At 35.6% G+C, this 18,680-nt stretch overlaps 1 protein-coding gene across 21 annotated transcripts in view; it reads right to left on the reverse strand.

Moving 5' to 3' along the window:
* LOC107584241 (balbiani ring protein 3-like) overlaps positions 1-18,680 on the reverse strand; it is a 58,923-nt gene that overhangs the window by 4,410 nt on the left and 35,833 nt on the right. For 19 of the 21 annotated variants that reach the window (XM_016270759.1, XM_016270771.1, XM_016270755.1 and 16 more), the window contains 2 exons: positions 16,253-16,399; positions 1,868-2,014 (listed from right to left, as the gene is read on the reverse strand). In XM_016270759.1, coding sequence (XP_016126245.1) covers positions 1,868-2,014; positions 16,253-16,399 — 294 coding nt within the window. The remainder of the gene's footprint in view (positions 1-1,867; positions 2,015-16,252; positions 16,400-18,680) is intronic. The other 2 variants (XM_016270767.1, XM_016270763.1) reach the window with 1 other exon arrangement.

Raw genomic sequence — 18,680 nt, forward strand, 5'->3', positions numbered from 1 at the left:
CTTTCATACCAAATGTTAATGTTAACAATGTTAATTAATTAGGCCTATTGGTTATTGTTAATTAATGTGAAAAACAAAAGACAAAATCACTCACTGCTCTTGACTGAATAACTTTTGTAACTTTAATTTTAAGAATTAATCAGTTTTTTAATTTACAGTGAATTTACTGTTTTTAATTACAGTTTATTCCATTTCTGCAGCATTTCTGTACCTGAATGTTTTCCACCAAAACTGTTTAAATGAAATTCAGGGCCTGAGTTTAATTTATAATACTGGCTAAGCAAATTACAATATACTTAACATTCAGTTATGTGATTATGTAGCCTAACTTACGTTCTCTGCATGAAGTAACGTCTGGCACAGTCTAGCACTAATAATCATTCATTTTCCGAACATTTGTGTAAAAATGGCGCATTAGGTCATGAATATTGCCTTAAGTCATAGAAATGTATTGGTTGAACGAACCCTGCATTTAATGAGTGAATGCCTACGATATAGGAGTTAGCCTGTCACACAAACTAGAGTCCTGTTTTTCCGAATATCTGCACTATCGCAAATGTACAATAAACAACAAGTTACTGAATAACTTTCAGACACAAAATTCTGTTTTGCCCCATCAATGCCTCTCCGAGCAACAGTGTTTTGTTTCTCAGCATTACACAGAGCAGTAAATGGTTCAAACAGACTACAAGTACAGTCCTTTGCCAAGTTAAATGAATGAGCATTTTAAACGAATCGGTTGATTTAAGGATTCAACTCACTCATTAAGGCAGTCACTTGCTGCCACCTACTGGCGGTTGTAGTTTCATATTTTAAAAAGTAGCTCATTTCATTTGTGCAATTATGTAACATTTCTACATTAAAATTTTGTATTTAAAAACTTAACTTATGCTAAATCCATTTATGGATTGTTTATAGTGATTTCATTTGATTGTTAATAGCCAACATGTTTTTTTATTCAGATTGAATTTATTACATTTAAGAATCTGACAAAAGGACACAGATATGACACTACATTTTCATAATACATCTCTTTGGTTTCTGCTCAGTGTTATTTCAGGGTTTTGATCTCTCAACTGAGATCACACATCCTGTTTATTGTATTATAGTGACTACTTAGGTGCAATGTGTACATTTTAGCGGCATCTAGCGGTGAGGTTGCGAACTGCAACCAACGGCTAAGTCCCCCGCTCACCCCTCCCTTTAGACAAGCCACGGTGGCCGATACAGGACTAAGATGTCGGTAAAGACAGCAAAGATTTCTTTACAAAAGGTAAAATTAGGTAATTATATTTACTTAATTTAATAAACCGATGTTATTGCGAATATTAATGTACTTGTTCATCATTGTGTCTGTTATATTCGCAAGAACAACAAAGTGATGAAACGCCCTCTGCAGAGCAGTTTGTCTGTTTAGGGCTACTGTAGAAACATGGTGGCGATGTCCATGTAAGGGGACCCGCGGTGTATGTAGATATAAACTGCTCAATCTAAGGTAATAAAAACATAACGGTTCATTAAGTAAGGTCTTTATACACCTCTGAAAACAGTTATGTATATTATATTGCATTTCTGTCAATATATCGATGTAAATTACACACTGCACCTTTAATATTACATCTAAACATTGACTAGGCTAGACATGTTGCCTATTAAATGTATACAGTATATGAACCTGAAAGCATATTTAAATTTGTGTATTTTGTGTTACTCCATAATAATGTTCTAGTTGAGGGCATTTGTAGTATAGGTATAGGGCCCAAACATAACCTCAAGCCCAGGGGCCCCCAGCCCCGTAAGTCCTGCCCACTACATTTAAAAAGGTTAAAAACTAATTGAATTCACATTAATATAACAATATAAATACCTTTATATGGAGACATACACTGATGTCCACATCCATTGCTGCAGCATTTCTCATCATCTGGACAGTGACCGTCTTGGGAACACATCTCAGCACAATCTCCTATCATGTCATCTTCAAGATTGATTTTTGGACACACTCCAGGTTTTTCTGTTATACAAACACATGATAGAGAAAGCAGATCACTGAATGCCTCGCTGCATTTAACTCTTAAACTAATTTAATTCACATTAATAACAATATAAATACCTTTATACGGAGGCATACACTGATGCCCACATCCATTGCTGCAACATTTCTCATCATTCGGACATTTACCGTCATGGGAACACAACTCCAAACACGCTATGAACACTGCTCCATCAAGATTGAATATAGGACATACTCCTGGCTTTGCTGATATACAAAACACGAGAAAAACCATGATCACTGAATAATAATAATTAAAAAAAAAATAATAAAAATCTGTCAATTCTCTTCTCATTTCTCAAATCTCTTCAAAATTCAAGTTTAATTCAATGTGCTGCTTGCAGTTTCGGTGCAATTATTTGTTACATTCACTTTTAATTGAAACTCATTGAAAGCAGGGAGTAAACACACAGCCCAACAATCATATCAAAAGCATGCATGCCTTCTAGAGCAGTCTCTATTAGAAACGGCACAACTGTCAGTTTCGCCTGGCCACTAATGAAGAGGATTCACGAGGATCATTAGGGGAAACCAGGGAGAGCAGCTCCATTTCATACATGGTTGTTATAGTTTACCTTTTTTTGGCTGTGCCTCTCAGTTTCCTGAAAGCAGATAGGAGGCCTCAGTTTGTGTTAAGTGAAAGGAAGAGGCTCCCTTATATGTTTTGTCTAATGTCAAAACAGGATGTGCAGCTTTACCATAAAACGTATGTCTAGATAGTAATAATAAATACTAGAATAACTTAATAAATGGCTATATTCATATTAATTATACATGATTAATTCATACTTTGATTCATAATCTTCTACACTATATAGCACCTTAACCACTCCAAAGCCCCCATTGAGCCCCTGTACAGTCCTTGAAAGGATCCCAAACTCTTTTGGTTTAGTTGGGTAAAGGGTTAAAAAAAAAAAAAAACGTTATTTAAATTACGCTGAAGGAATATCTGCAAGATATATATTTTTTAGAGTGTTTCCAATCAAATGTCAAACAGATGCCTAGAAAATGTCTAAGCTCTTTCTGATTTAGAATGCATGTAAAACGGATGTCTGAAACATTTCTATCAGATGTTTGTACACAGCAGATGCTTTCCAGATAAAGCGATCTTTAACAGACATCTTTACAGACGTAGGTGCGCTATCTGGGATTGGAGGATGAGAGAAAGCTAAAACCTGATTGGCTGTGGTCTCTGAATGAATATGTAAACTGATAAGAGGCTAGACAGTAGGTCCAGGAGGTGTTTGTGAAGTCAGTCATATACTGAAATTGTGACCCATTTCAATAAAAAGGCTATGGGACTCATTCACGAAACTTGCAGAAATAAATGAGAAGTAATTTGCCATTAAACAGACAACCCCGAAAACGCTCCTCCGGATTAACAAACACTTCGTAAACAGCATATTTGATATCTAAATGTGTATGTTAATGAATTCCAATAATTAATAAAAAGGGCACGCATGCATGCTCATTCACAATTAGCGTAATCCCTGCGTATAAATGACAATTACGCAAGTTGCATGTCCAGGAACGCTGTTGAATCTTTTGTACTCCCTTCTCAGGTTTGTGAAATATTCACTTGTGAAATATTATATAGTGCATCAAAATGCAGTGTCATCAGTTTTCCAAAAGCAACAAAACGTTTTACGCACTGTTTACATGTGGTAGGGATCAGGGCCCGTATTCACAAAACATTTTATTTTACCACTAAGAGTTATCCTAAATAGCAGTAAAAGTTTAGCTAAGAGTTCTCTTAAAACCCATTCACAAAGCTGCGGAGACAAACTTTTACTAAGGAATAGAGAGAAGTCTTAAGCTAAGAGTAAGGGGGCGGTTGACTTCGTTGCTATGGATGTCAGCATACTTAACTATGCACACAGTGATTGGCTGATAGTCTGTCAGATTTATTCATAGAAATATTGTAGAGCGCGATATTATGTTGCCACATTCAAATAAAGATTTTAAAATGCAGGCTAAGTGTCACTAATTAAACAAGTATATTCAGCTAATTGTCAGCCTCTTATATGCATGCTTCTCGTAAACAATATGCATATAAACAGCCTTTTAATTAACAGAGTAGAATAATCATGGCTGATAGTAAGACATGCAAACATAAAAGAAAACCATCTATATATATAATGAAAGAACATCTATATATTAAGGATATAATAAAAACAATTTGGAGTTGGGATAACCTCCAAACCAAAGCCGATACCTTTTTAAAAGCTCATTGTCAAATGTTTCTAAAGTGTTCATATTCCGAGGCAGTTTGCTGGCAACAGCCATTTTAGGATAGTTCAGATTTGGTCTCAGTGATTTAGGAGTCCTCTTCACTACTCCTAACGTGTCACAGATTTAGGAGCTAGTTTTAGCGCTAAAACGCTTTGTGAAATACCCTTAGAACAAATTTAGGAGTCCTAAATTTAGGATTGACACGCCCATTATTTTTTTAAGATTTTCTCCTAAATCGGCGAGTTATGAGCTACTTTTAGCCTTAAGATGTTTTGTGAATATTGTCCCAGGTGTAAATTTTTCGTACCAACAATATGAACATTTCATAAATTCAAAAGTTTACGTCAGAATAGCTTTACGAACAATTTACACTAAAATTAGTTTTGCTAACGCTTCATGAACGGGGCCATGTTTATATATTAACTGCTTTGCATCATGTAGTCATAATTTGGTATATAAATAGGTGCCATGTAGTGCCAAAAGAGGCTCTCCTATGATTGCGAGCCAAAGAACCACTGTTGGCAGGGCTACTGTGACAAAAGGTGCTGTATAGTGCTATTTAGCACCATTTTGGTTTATGAGTGTACCATCACAACCAGTTACATTAAGCATTTTCATTTACAAGAAATAAAGCAAAATATAGTTTGTAGCAAATCAGACAGAACACAAAACCCATAATGTGCGATATGACAGGCGGTCATATAAACTCTGATCTTAAAGATAATAAATCAACTTAAGTAAATAATAAACTTGGGGATATAAACTGTATTCGGCTATTTAAACTACAACAACAAGTAAAGTTTAACATCTGTACTGTATATTTATATGACATGTGCCTAAAGTCATAATGTGTACTTATTTACATTTTTTCTTCACGCTGTGTAATGAACTTAAAAGATCTCACCTGTGACCAGTTTGTTGGCGTCTGTTGTGCTCAAGTAAACCGAGAGACACAACAAAACAGCAATCAACGAGCAGCACACCCGAGCTTTCATCCTCTCGACCTGTGGAAAACAGTGGAAAATGTGCTGAACCGGATGGTCAGGAGGGTTTTTAAAGCGGTCAGATGCACCTCCAACCCTGAAACTCCCCTGCCTGTAGGCAAGTAGCCTAATCTTGAAGACCCTGATTAGCGTGTTCAGGTGTGTTTAGGTGTGTTCATGGCATATCGTAATTATCGTGATTTCAAGATAACAACCTGTAAAACTCGTCATGGCCTTACGAACTTACCATTGGGCTTGACTGGGCTGCAGCCCATGGGCCCCGCCTGAACCCGTTTATGTTTGTTTGATTTCTTCAGTTATGCCGGTCAAAATTTTTAGCCGCATTTCAACTGCGCACACAAGAGAGTTAAACGGGCCAGCCGGGGTACTAGCTACTTTAAAAAGCTATATAGCCTGAAGAGTTTTGAGTGCTCTCTCTCGTAGTGGGGCAGACATTTCATCAAGATGATAAAAAAAAGCCATTTAATGAATTTCTATTTTTGTAACATATGCCTTTGAAACAGGAGTCACACAAACAAGAGTCTGTTTTTCTGTGAATATCTGCACAATCGCAAATGTACAAGTTACTGAATAACTTTATTATTATTATTTCAGTTTGGCAATCATGTATTATTTATACATTACAATGTTATATTTAAACTTAACAACTTAAGCGAAAACCATCCATGGATTTTGTTGATAGTGATTTCATTTGACTGTTGATAGCCAACATATCTTTTTTTATTCGGATTGAATTTATTTAATTTAAGAATGTGACATAAATGGACACAGATGTGACAATAATTTTTTTTATAATACTAACACATATCTGGCTTTTTAAAATCTGTGTTATTTTAGGGGTTTGATCTCTCAACTGAGAGAACACATGCTGTTTATCTTATTACAATATCACAACAACATATTAATTGTACTAAAACCTCAAAGCATATAAAAAATTTTGTGTAGTTTATTTTACTCCATAATGATGTTCTAATTGAGGGCATTTGTATTGCATAGGTAGGGCCCAAACATAACCTCAAGCCCAGGGGCCCCGGCACCCTAAGTCCTGCCCTGGAACTCGTTACTTGTGAACTGGGAGTTTTCTGAGAGCTACAACTTGTACTACCTGACCACCCCAGATTCATTAAGCGATATGTTTAGGCATTTATAGTGCGATAGTTCCGAATCCGAGTCCAAGGATGTGAACAGCTCCAAGTAGAACGTCATGTGTTGTCATCTTGAAATCACAGTGACTACGACATGCCGTGAATGCAGCTTTTGATTACAGGTTTGACGGAGTGGACTTCTGGAATCAATTCGATAGACTCCATTTAATTTTGGTCAATATCAAGGTTTTCATAGTGGTGTTTATGACACTTTATATAGATGAGCATATAGTTCAATCCATAAAGCTATTGCTGTCTGATTTAATTTGTATATGCAGTATTTTTTTACTGTGCCTATTGAAAAGTTTGACTGTAGAATGTTTTCTAAAAAGTTCGGTATGCTATTTATTATTTATCTGTATATAATCCTGTTGAAACAAGTTGGTCTTGTGGAGGCAGGTCTTGGGTATTAGAGTCATGGACTGAAAATAGGCCCCATTCTGGCCCTGTTTCAAAGTGTAAGGTATTTTCCTGATAAAATAACTTCATAATTTCTTTATGTGCTGGAATGTCAAAATTCCTAAAAATGTCAAAATTCCTGCTTGCCAAATATTCACGTAAACAAGTTGGTTCCAGTGGTGCAATTCCTGAGGCGGGGGAAGTGAATTAAAAAAATTTGAAAAATTCTCACTTCAGCTTAATGCTTTATTTTTGACTATACAATCTCTATTCCGTTTCTGCTGAAAGGTGGCTCAAAATACTCCAGATAGCATGAAACCATTGAAACATATTAAGTCAATGCTAATGTGTAAATGCTAATTGCACTGAATTAATGTTACAAAGTGATGTAGGATCAATATCACTTTTGCACCCGCAACCAACGCTGAAACAAGGTTGTGATTTCAGAATATTTAATCAACGGCTATGATGTTCATGCTACAGCACTGCAATCAACATTGAAATGAACAAGAATCATCTATAATATTGTTCAGAATGAAAAAATTATAATATTGTTGGATCAATGTTACATATTGATTCTAAATCACTTTTGCTGAAACCCTGAAAATACAACTGAGATGTCAAAATAAAAGAGTGTTGACATCTGATGTACCAAGTAAATGTTGAAACAACATTAATGTGTCAACTATACTTCAATGGTACACCAAGAAATCCCTAATTCCAAAGTTTGGAGAAAGCTTTAAAAAATAAAACGAACACCTGAACACACCTTGGTAACAAACACTTGAACAGTTTGTCTTAACTTTAAAAAATATTTTTTTTTACTAAATAAACAGTTCTATGCTCTACATTGTGTGCCAAAAACGTTACAAACAGAATTTGAACATAGTAAAAAAAAAATAAAACAAACAAAAACATTTTAATTGGTCAAAGCAAGAATGTTCTGCAGGAACACATTCAGTCTTCTGAATACAGTAACGCATTACTGTCATTTATTTTCTTTCTGTAAATGCAATGGGCTCTTTATTATAATCTCATTACAGTTTTTGCCCTCCAATGGGCACAAAACATTTTTCAATTCAAAACGTCTGCATCCCAGGATATTGGAAAGGAAAAAGAGGAAAGGACATGACGTATGGCCAAATATGGAGTCCCATACTCAGAATTTGTGTTCCGCATTTGACCATCTAAGTGAACACACACACGGAGCAGTGGGCAGACATTTTTGCTGCGGCGCCCAGGGAGCAAGTTGGGGGTCTGGTGCCTTGCTCAAGATAAAAAAATAAACCTTGCGTTTACTTGTTTAAGTTCAAACAACACACTGACTAAACCTGATTGGTTTCAGAGCCATTGAACGGCTCTGATTGGTTCGTATGATAATGAACTCACCCCAGAGAGCTTCGCATATAAAATATGATGTGCATGCAAATGTCTCTTGAATGTGAATATAAGTCTAAATTTAAACAGTATTATATAGAGCGGTCGCCGATCGTGTCTCTTTAGGGCACTTAGAGGAAACCACGCAATTCATATGGATTTTTTTGCGATTTCAACTTTTTGAAACGTGAACATCTTTGGTGAATCTTCTTTCATCGGAGGGACATAACGTTAAATCTCTCAGATTTTTATTAAAATATCTCAGCTTTTCTTTTGAAGATGAACGAAAGTCTTAGATGGTTTGGAGCATCTTAAAGGTGAGTGATGACAGAATTCAAATAGTTTTGGGGGAACTATGAAATGAATGAGAAAATATAGCAGTATGTTCTTATTTTTAGCAGCTTCTGCAAGTGTGTATGGCGTCTGGCTTTTGGAACCTCACGTGACTTGATTTAATTAACGTTATTTGCAAAGGAATAGTAAGTATATTTTCATGTTGTATCACCTCTGTTATAGAGATTTTTGAATCAGGCCTAATGGAGGGTGATTTGGTCATTCTTGGAAGAAAAACGTTAGCAGTGTGTCCATTCCAGCTGGCTATTTTGTGCTTGCTTTCAGTCATTCATGTAAAAATCTGTTATTTAATTGTGTTTCTGTTTTGTATTTTTCTAAAGCTGCAAGGCTCTGGTGCAAAATATTGTATGCCAGGAGTCAGGATGACTAGGCTGTGCCTAGGACTCCGGAACCTGCGACGACGCTCGGCTCCATCAGCGCCTTCGGATCCACCAGCTCTGTCTCCATCAGTCGGCCCCCAGATGTTGGCAGCCACACCATCTACATCTTGGCTCCTCCCTCGATTCTGCCGTGTGTTGTCAGCACTGGGATGCTCTGGGTCTGTGCCATGTGCCAAACACCATCTAAGCTTCCAGGGCAGCATCGTCATCCTCCCATCCCCATCTCTTCACCACATCCTGCCATCATCCCCGCACTTTTGCCTCTCAGCATCCCTACACCATCTCCTTGTCCACCTCCAAAACCCCCTCCATCCCTCCCTATTCTGTTGCTTGAACTTTATCATCTTCAGTCTTTGCACACACACACACACACACACACAGCTATTCACTTATGCACTTTGTTTTTCAGTCTTTTTTATGTATTTTTGTTCTTCAGAAAATTTTTATTTTAATTTATTCATTGATGTAAAATTCTGTACTTTTTAGTAAGGCCGGTATAATCTTTTTTTATTTATGTTTTTTATAATGTATTAAAATGTACTCGAGTATGTTTGTAGTAATACAAATATACTATAAACATACTTGTATTTCAAGTGCATTTTTAATACATTTAATAGTATGTTTTGTTTTGTTTTTCACCAAAGTATATATGCTGCTGTCCTTTTTTAGTGTACTTTATGAATATTTGTAATGTACACAACAATATATAATACATTAAAGTTTTCTAGATATCAAAGTGTGTACGTGTGTGTATATACTGAAAAAAACAGCTTTATAATATACTAGTAGTGTAATGCTAATGCATTTCCAATGAGCTGAAATACAATTGAAATGTACTTGAAGTACATTAAAACGATGCTTCAAATATACTCTAACTGTTGTTCATGAAGTATTAAAACGACATTTTAAATGTATTTTAAGAAATACACTTAAATTGCACTAAATATACTTAAAGTGGTTCCAATTTAACAATTTCAATATATGAAATATATTACAAATAGATTAAAATCAAACTTAAGCATTGAAATACACTTAATATACTTAAAGTTGTTTCAAAATAATACATTTAATATGCACTTAGTATAGTATAATTTAAATATAGTAAGTATGTCTGAAAAAGCACAATTTAAATATATTTCTTTTTCACCTGAGTATTGAGGGTGGAAGAGAGCGCTGTTCATTCACTCCTCCACCTACAATCTCTGCCAGTACCGAGACTCGAATCCACAACCTTTGGGTTACAATTCCAACTCTCTAACCATTAGGCCACGACTGCCTTTAACTGTGGCTTAACATTCTAATGTAAACGCTTGTCAAAAACTGATTGTTTTACTAACATCTTATCTCACACTTTTTGACCGTTAACAGTGACGTTTGACTGTGAGACTCACATTCGGGTGCTACTGAATCTACTGCGTGAAACTGAGTTAACAGTGTAGTCTGATTCCTGGACGAATTATTTCAGCAAATCGGTGCTTCTTAGTTAATCGGACACATATAGGTCAAACAGTGCAGTCTGACTCCCTTTTATCAAAGCCACTTACAAATGAGGACGATAGAAACAATCAAACCAACAAAAGTGCAACAAATTTAAGTTAATAATAATAATTAGTCGCACAATATTATGTGGGCTTAAATGTTCAAGGAAAGGGCCACACATTTTTTTTTTTAAATAATGTAGATAGAAAATCATTAATGACATTTAACAGAGTGAATTCAGCAATATTAGCCCATATTTCTTTATATCTTTGTATAAATGTTCATGTTCAGCCATGTAGTGGAGCTCCTGCTGCGTAAAAAAAAAAAAAAATACAGCACTAACAACACATGATATAAAATGTAAAATCCATTGTCCTTCATGTATGCTGTTTGTGATGTTTGACCATTTGTGACCCTGTCTGTGAAATCCAGGCTAAAGTCTCAAAATCTAATTATGAGATAACAAAGTTTGATTTCAACCATTAATTTCACTATGATTTCAATCTTTGACATGGCCTTACTCAGTCAATATTAAATATATAAAGGTTATATTTTCACAGAATGTTCTACATCTTTATAAAGGATGATTTTATGTAGAAAACAGTAATCACAAAAATAAGACTTTAGCTGGGTTTTCACAGGCAGGGTCACATTTTACCTTCAGCACAACTGAATTGGAACATTAAAATGAATGACCACAATTATATTAAAATCACTTGGACAAAATCCAAATGCCATATAAAACAAATAGGCCTAAAAGCTTAAAGATAGTTAATGGGGAAACTTATCACAGAAAATGTCATTACAACATCTTACACTACCTTATCCTCCTGTTTAATATGTAAAAAAAAAACATATTTTCAATTAACTTTATTTTGTAAATTACCTGTATTTGTTTAAGTTATTATAACTTAATCAAAACAACCCAACTGCAGTTTGATTGAAATTACTTTGAAAGAGCAATATAAAAAAAACGTGATTTCTGAAAATGAGTTATCGTTTTTGCAAATGAACTCTTCATTTATACATGGAGCAGTCTTGGCCTAATGGTTAGAGAGTCGGACTTGTAACCCAAAGGTCGGTGGCTCAAAGAGTGGGGTCTAGTATACTGACAACATATACATTGCTTCCCAACTCATAAATACAAACCCTGAAAGCACTATTACGTCTGCATTATATGTTCCAGGGTCAGAAATAAACTTTTCCATTAAGGGGTAATATTTTCCCCATGGGACTGATTTCCAGGGGCATTTTTTTTTTTTTACCTTTAGGGCAATCTTCATTATCATTAGCCTACCTTATTAATTGTATCTGTGTCATCTTTAATGTCAAATACTTAAATTTAGCAATTACTAAAATTGATCGAGACTGTTACCAGTAACAAAATATTTAAAATTGTATATTCTACCTTTAAAAAATAGGAACTTGGGCTGCAATATTATGACAACAGTTATTGTTAATTATTGCTGTTTTCTTTGGTTTTCTTTAGCGGTAAATGCTGATATCTAAACATCTCCCTCTAAGACTAAATGGCCGGTGTAGCACCAACCAGTTCCACCACACCTGCCTGGATGTTTCTAGTCATCCTGAAGACCTCGATTAGCTTGTTCAGGTGTGTTTAATTGGGGTTAGAGAAAAACACTGCAGGTGGCCCTTCAGGAGCTGAATTTGACACCCCTGTACTAAAGCATTTGTCCTTTTGTATCTTTTGTGTTTTCTTTCAGAGTTTTAAAAGTTTGTGTTATAGCAAAAGCAGATAACTGCAACAGCAGATAACTCCACATTTCATGTTTTAGAGTTTAAAAAACACTCGTTTAATCTTTGTAATCTCCTCAGATGACAATGTAGATGCCTGACAAACGTTGTTGTTAGGGTTGCTAACTGTCCCGTATTAGCCGGGACATCCCGTATTTTGGGCCTAATTGATTTGTCCCGTAGCCTACGTGACTTCCCTTGTCCCGTTTTTTGACTGCTACGCTGATCTAACCACTGACTGATACAACAGCAGCAGTGCTGATCACTTGAGAATGATCACCGATACCTGCCATCATCCAATCACGGCCCCCCTCACGCAGTATACGTTAAGTAAATCAGAAATCGTGAACATAACTGTTCGAGGAATGCTGCGGAATCCTCTGCCGGCTGGTCGCTCCCGCCTCACAGCAAGTGGGCTCGAGCTAACGCAAATTCCGTCCGTGTTTTCACTTCAGTAAATCAGTTTTGGTGAATACAAACTACGTGATTATTTTTCATGAGTCCAACATCCCGCCGCGCAAGAGACGTGATCAGTAAGTGAAGTTGTATTGTAATGTTGTTAAATAGAGAAAAACATTTTATATTTAAGTAACAAATAGCATAATTCTTAACCTTGGACCTTATTCTTGAAACACAAAATGACCAATAAAAAGGTGTAAGCACCAAAAGCAGCCCATATTAAATCTATAAGCAGTCTTTAATTGAAAAATACGCATTTTCACGTGTGTGTGTGTGTGTGTGTGTGTGTGTATACGGATAGAAGATATCACATCCCAGCAAGCAATTTTGCATATACGTCTAAATATAGCCTAGACGTCTAGGCTAAAACGAGGCTAAATTTGGGCTGCTAGTGAAAATCTAATAGACGTCTAATCATAGCCCATTTATAGATTAGTCATCAATTAGACGGCTATTAAACGACTACATACAGGTGCATCTCAATAAATTAGAATGTCATGGAAAAGTTCATTTATTTCAGTAATTCAACTCAAATTGAGAAACTCGTATATTAAATAAATTCAATGCACACAGACTGAAGTAGTTTAAGTCTTTGGTTCTTTTAATTGTGATGATTTTGGCTCACATTCAACAAAAACCCACCAATTAGGAATGAGAATGTGACGTAACGCCGCATTGAGTTCTGGGAAACTGCTTTGTTTATCCGCCATACTTGCAGGATAGCGCTGCCTTTCCGCTATTGAGTTTAGGGCAGTATTTGATTGTTTGTCGTGATTGTGAAAAATGTCAACGGTGTATGTCATTCATGCTGCATCGATAATTGCAATAGTAACTCAGATCATCGTTCTGAGAGAAAAATGGACAATGTTATATGTTTTTTCGCCTTTTCTATGTGTAAAAACACCAAGGGAATGAGGTCGCGGAGAAGACGGCGAATAGTAAATCTGTTAATGTCACTGATTAAACCCACTGACTCTCACTCAATAAAAGAATCACATTGATGTGTGTTTTTGAAAGTTTTGATTTGGTTGGTTTAATAGTTAACATAATCTTTGTGAGCATTACTCACTCTCACTAGGCTTGTGAATTAGCAGAATTTGAACAGGGGACTTTCTAAAATGTTTAAAGTGGCTTAATGTACCAAGACAGTGATAAAGACAAAATTGTAAAGCATATACTATGTGCAGATATTCATATAAAATCAAAATGTGAACGCAACGCGTTTAAGTATTTTCCTCTCATATAAAGAACACGCTTAATGCACCGAGACAGTGATATTTAAAGACCACATTCTGTACACACATCTTACTAATAAAGCATAATATGTGTGGAAAAACAGATGAGCCCAAAATATGAACTTTAGAAATCGCTGTCTTAATCCAGAAGCGCTTTCTAGATTTGGCACCTGCCCACACTGCCAAAAGCACCAAAAGTTGGTTAAATGACCATGGTGTTGGTGTGCTTGACTGGCCTGCAAGCTCACCAGACCTGGTGGTATTGTCAAGAGGAAAATCAGATACAAGAGACCAAAAAATGCAGATGAGGTGAAGGCCACTGTCAAAGACACCTGGGCTTCCATACCACCTCAGCAGTGCCACAAACTGATCACCTCCATGCCATGCCGAATTGAGGCAGTAATTAAAACAAAAGGAGCCCCTACCAAGTATTGAGTACGTGTACAGTAAATTAACATACTTTCCAGAAGGCCAACTATTCACTAAAAATGTTTTATTGGTCTTATGAAGTATTCTAATTTGTTGAGAGAGTGAATTGGTGGGTTTTTGTTAAATGTGAGCCAAAATCATCACAATTAAAAGAACCAAAGACTTAAACTACTTCAGTCTGTGTGCACTGAATTTATTTAATACACGAGTTTCACAATTTGAGTTGAATTACTGAAATAAATGAACTTTTCCACGACATTCTAATTTGAGATGCACCTGTAGATTGCTTGTAGATCAATGCAACTTAAATGGTATAGTCTAACTTAACTTTCAAAACTTTTTGAAGTTGCTTAAATGTGCTAAACGCCTTAACACGAAAGTTCACCCAAAAATAAAAATTGTCATTTATTTACTCATGTAATCTCAACCGGTTTTAAACCGTTTTTAAAAAAAATTCATTTTATGTTTTTTAGTGTGTGGACCATTTAAAAAACAACAAACAAAAAAAAAACTGGCAATTAATCAGACGCAGAGACATTTTTCAAAATATCTTCTCTGGTGTTTCCACAGAAGAAAGCCATACATACTTGGAATGACATGAAGGAGAGTAAATTGACACATTTAACTTAATTTTTTTTATAAAATTAGAACAACTGACTTCGTATAATAGCCAGAGCGTTGTAAGGTCCAGTGGGGGAAAAGGAATTGTGTGTGTGTCTTTTCTGGTGCTTCAGTCTGCTTTTAGTCAGAGGGTGCAGGGTTTATTACCTTTATTACCTTTTTAGTCAGCTGCCTACTACTTGCTTGAAAAGGAAAAAATAAATCAATAAAACCTTTTTGGAGACCTACACAAATTACCTGTGAGCAGGGTATGTTTTCACAAAATCAGTTTTATAAAAATGATCAACTTAACTTTTTAGCCTTTTAAATCAAATTTTAAGAAAAAGAATGAGTCAAAAGTACATTATATATATTAGTATACATGCATTAATATACAAGCATTTTAGTCATCAGGACTAGATTTAAAAAACAAAAAAAACTAAAACCCCATTTCACCAAATCTGGAGTGTTTAGAGGCATATTGACTCGCTATATACTGAATTTTCAAAACCATTAACCCGGTGTTTACACATACTACATTTCTCTCCCGTTAGGGTTACCCCGCATTCTTGGTTTATTTCTGGTAGATTTGTACGTCACCCCAACAACATTTATTATTTATACACACACACACACACACACACACACAGAAGTTTCACTAAGCTATGAGATTTAATGAATTGAAAAGATCAAGTATAGCATGGACAAAAAAAGAAAAACTCAGCGAACAATCGAGGACTTTTTCCCGATGGCTAAACTGGCATGGTTCGCTGCATGCACAGGTGGTTAGGCAACACTTCTGTCTGGCAGGATACGGATCATCATGGGAAGAGTTATCAGCACACATTTGGTTTGAGACATAGACCAGGCCTCACTGCATGGACACAGATAATCAGAATTAGTCTGTTCATTTAGATGCATTCAAACTCATAAACGCATCACAAAACATGAACAAGTTTGACTTTTAGAGGAAGTCATTTCAAATTGTATTAATCATTTTGAAAAACTATGTGCTTGAAATGGTGTTATGGGCCAAATTCAGTTACTTTGCCATTGGAAATTATAAAACTCAAACGTGCGTGTCGGGGACCCAAGCATCAATATAACGAATACCTTTATATGGAGGTGTACATTTGAACCCACATTTAGTACTGCAGCATTTTTCATCTTTCGGACAGTCAATGTCATTGACACACAACCCTTTACACAATCCTACTCCAAGGAATCTCTTTGGACACACTCCTGGCTTTACTGTTATACAAACACACAACAGGGAAACCAGATCACTGAATGCTGAATCAATCACTGTAATACGGGAAAAAAATCTGACCAATGCATTAATATAATGCACCTTTAGATACAGCCATACACTGATGTCCACATCCATTGCTGCAGCATTTCTCATCATTCGGACAATGACCATCTTGGGAACACAACTCAGCACACACTCCTATCATGTCATCTTCAAGATTGATTTTTGGACACACTCCTGGTTTTTCTGTTATACAAACATGTTAGAGAAAGCAGATCACTGAATGCCTCACTGCATTTAAAAATGTTATTTTAAAAACTAAATTTAAATTCACATTAGTATAACAATATAAATGCCTTTATATGGAGGCATACACTGATGTCCACATCCATTGCTGCAGCATTAAAAACGTAAAATTAGTGCAATAATGAAAGAGCACCCCATAAATGAAGATCGTTCCTATATCAGATCGTCAGTGCATGCATACTTGATTGCAGGGGCGTAGATTACAGATCAGCTCTAGGCATGACGAAGCGATATCGTCCTCTTTTCGAAGGCCAAATAAATTTGTTTCGCTTTCACAACGAAACACACGGCAACAACAATACTACAGCAAGAATCAAAGTTACGCCTTCTTTCTTTGCAGGGACATTTGGGCGGCGTTATGCAAATCTTCCCACATCGTGACGTAGGTATGTGGGGGCGTGTTAGAACGAGGTGGGCGTGGTTGACTCTTAACTTTTATAAAGAATATCTCTTTGGATTTGAGACTTTAGTCTTTGCAACTTTACAGATCTTCTTTATGCACCAAGAGCTTGTAACACTCCAGAGAGAAAGGAAAAATTGAAATTGCATCATATGACCTCTTTAAATCATCGTTCATTTAATACAATTGTTTTTTAATTAAATAAAAATGTGTTTTAAAATGAGACAAATTTTGTAAGCATTGTTTATAGTTCCCAGACACTCCATCAAAGAAACACCACACCATCCCGCCTGAAAGTTATTTTTTACAATTCGACCACTGCATTTAAGCCCAATGGACAGACTACAACCATTAAATCTGAAGAATTGCTTTAAGTTTTATAACTCTAATATTTCACAGCATCATTACTGAAGAATCAAGAATAAACACCAACCTATTGGTTCTTTCGTATCTTCATACTTCACTCTGAAGGGGTCTGGATCACCTTTAATCTCACTGTAATCTTCAATAAAGTCTATCTTTACCGATTTATGTTCTTCCTGGTCCTCTGAATGCATGTTTTGCAGATGTAAATAATGATTGCTTAAAAAAAAACAGATTTGTAATGCTTCAAAAACTTTGAAAATCTTTTAGTTTGGAAAGATTAAAAAAATAAAAAAATGTGGGAAACCAGTGTAAAAGGCACATTTGCGCCACCTACTGGTCAGGAGTGCGGAGCGCACAGTTTAGTAAGGGGATAAAGTAATGAGAGGAAAGGAGAGAGAGCAAAAATCTAAATGCTTCTATATTATTTATGTTATCTTTTTAAAATATGTAAACATTTCCTCATATACTCTTTATTGCCTTGATCCGTTTTGCTAAAATCATTTAGAATATAATAATTCTCCTCAGACAGGCAGTCTTCCACTGTCATATACAATACATTTTAGAATGCTTTACTGTTTCTGGGTGTACACATTTGTCATAATTACCAGTTTCTTGTTTCCCTATTTTGTGCAAACTGTATTTTTCTCAGTCTCTATTGCCATATTTAATTCTCTCATCCCCCAAAGTCATGGACTTGGTATAAATGTCTTTCTTTTATTCCATTATCTCACATTAATTTCCTTTTTTATTTCTATATTATTGTTATTAATCTCATAATTTCAGCTTTACTTATTAATACCTTGATTTCTTCTTGTGATTGTTTCAATGTTGTCTTTGGAGTGAGTCTCAGCCAAAAGGCACGTGATTTTGGTAAAAATGCAAAACACACTGTACAAATGAATAAACTATCAATGTTTGAAGATTGCATTTAACAGACTACACATTTCTTCCTCAAATTTGGTAGGCCTAGCATTAAAATCAGTCAAAAAAGTATCTTGAATCTCCTATATGTTCAAGTGTCTCTGTTCTGAGTTTATTATCCCAGATAGCACATGTACAGTATATCTGCAAAATGTCTTTTAAAGATTGCTTGAACATCTTATCAAACATCCGATAAACATCTTTAAGATGTCCCTTTTACACAATCATTCTGTTTGGCATGTTCAGTTATCACCCAACTTGGCCTTCAATGTATCAGTAAGTTTCAAAGGATTTTGGGATCCTGGAAGTTCAATCCCCTTTTTTAAGGGATAGTTAATTATGTAGATAGACAATAATACTACAAACCCAGACTCAGTTCTCAGTCATGTTTGGGGTAAAAGAGAATGTATTAGGCATTAACACAAACAGAACAACATGAGGGAAATGATACAGCCAGCCACAGTAATCTCACAGATGCCCAGTTTCATGAATTGTATATTAGCAGATCATCTAGGGCAGGGGTGTCCAAACTAC

Source organism: Sinocyclocheilus grahami, unplaced genomic scaffold, assembly GCF_001515645.1.
Source record: "Sinocyclocheilus grahami isolate Dianchi unplaced genomic scaffold, SAMN03320097.WGS_v1.1 scaffold58.1, whole genome shotgun sequence".
Lineage (NCBI taxonomy): Eukaryota > Metazoa > Chordata > Actinopteri > Cypriniformes > Cyprinidae > Sinocyclocheilus > Sinocyclocheilus grahami.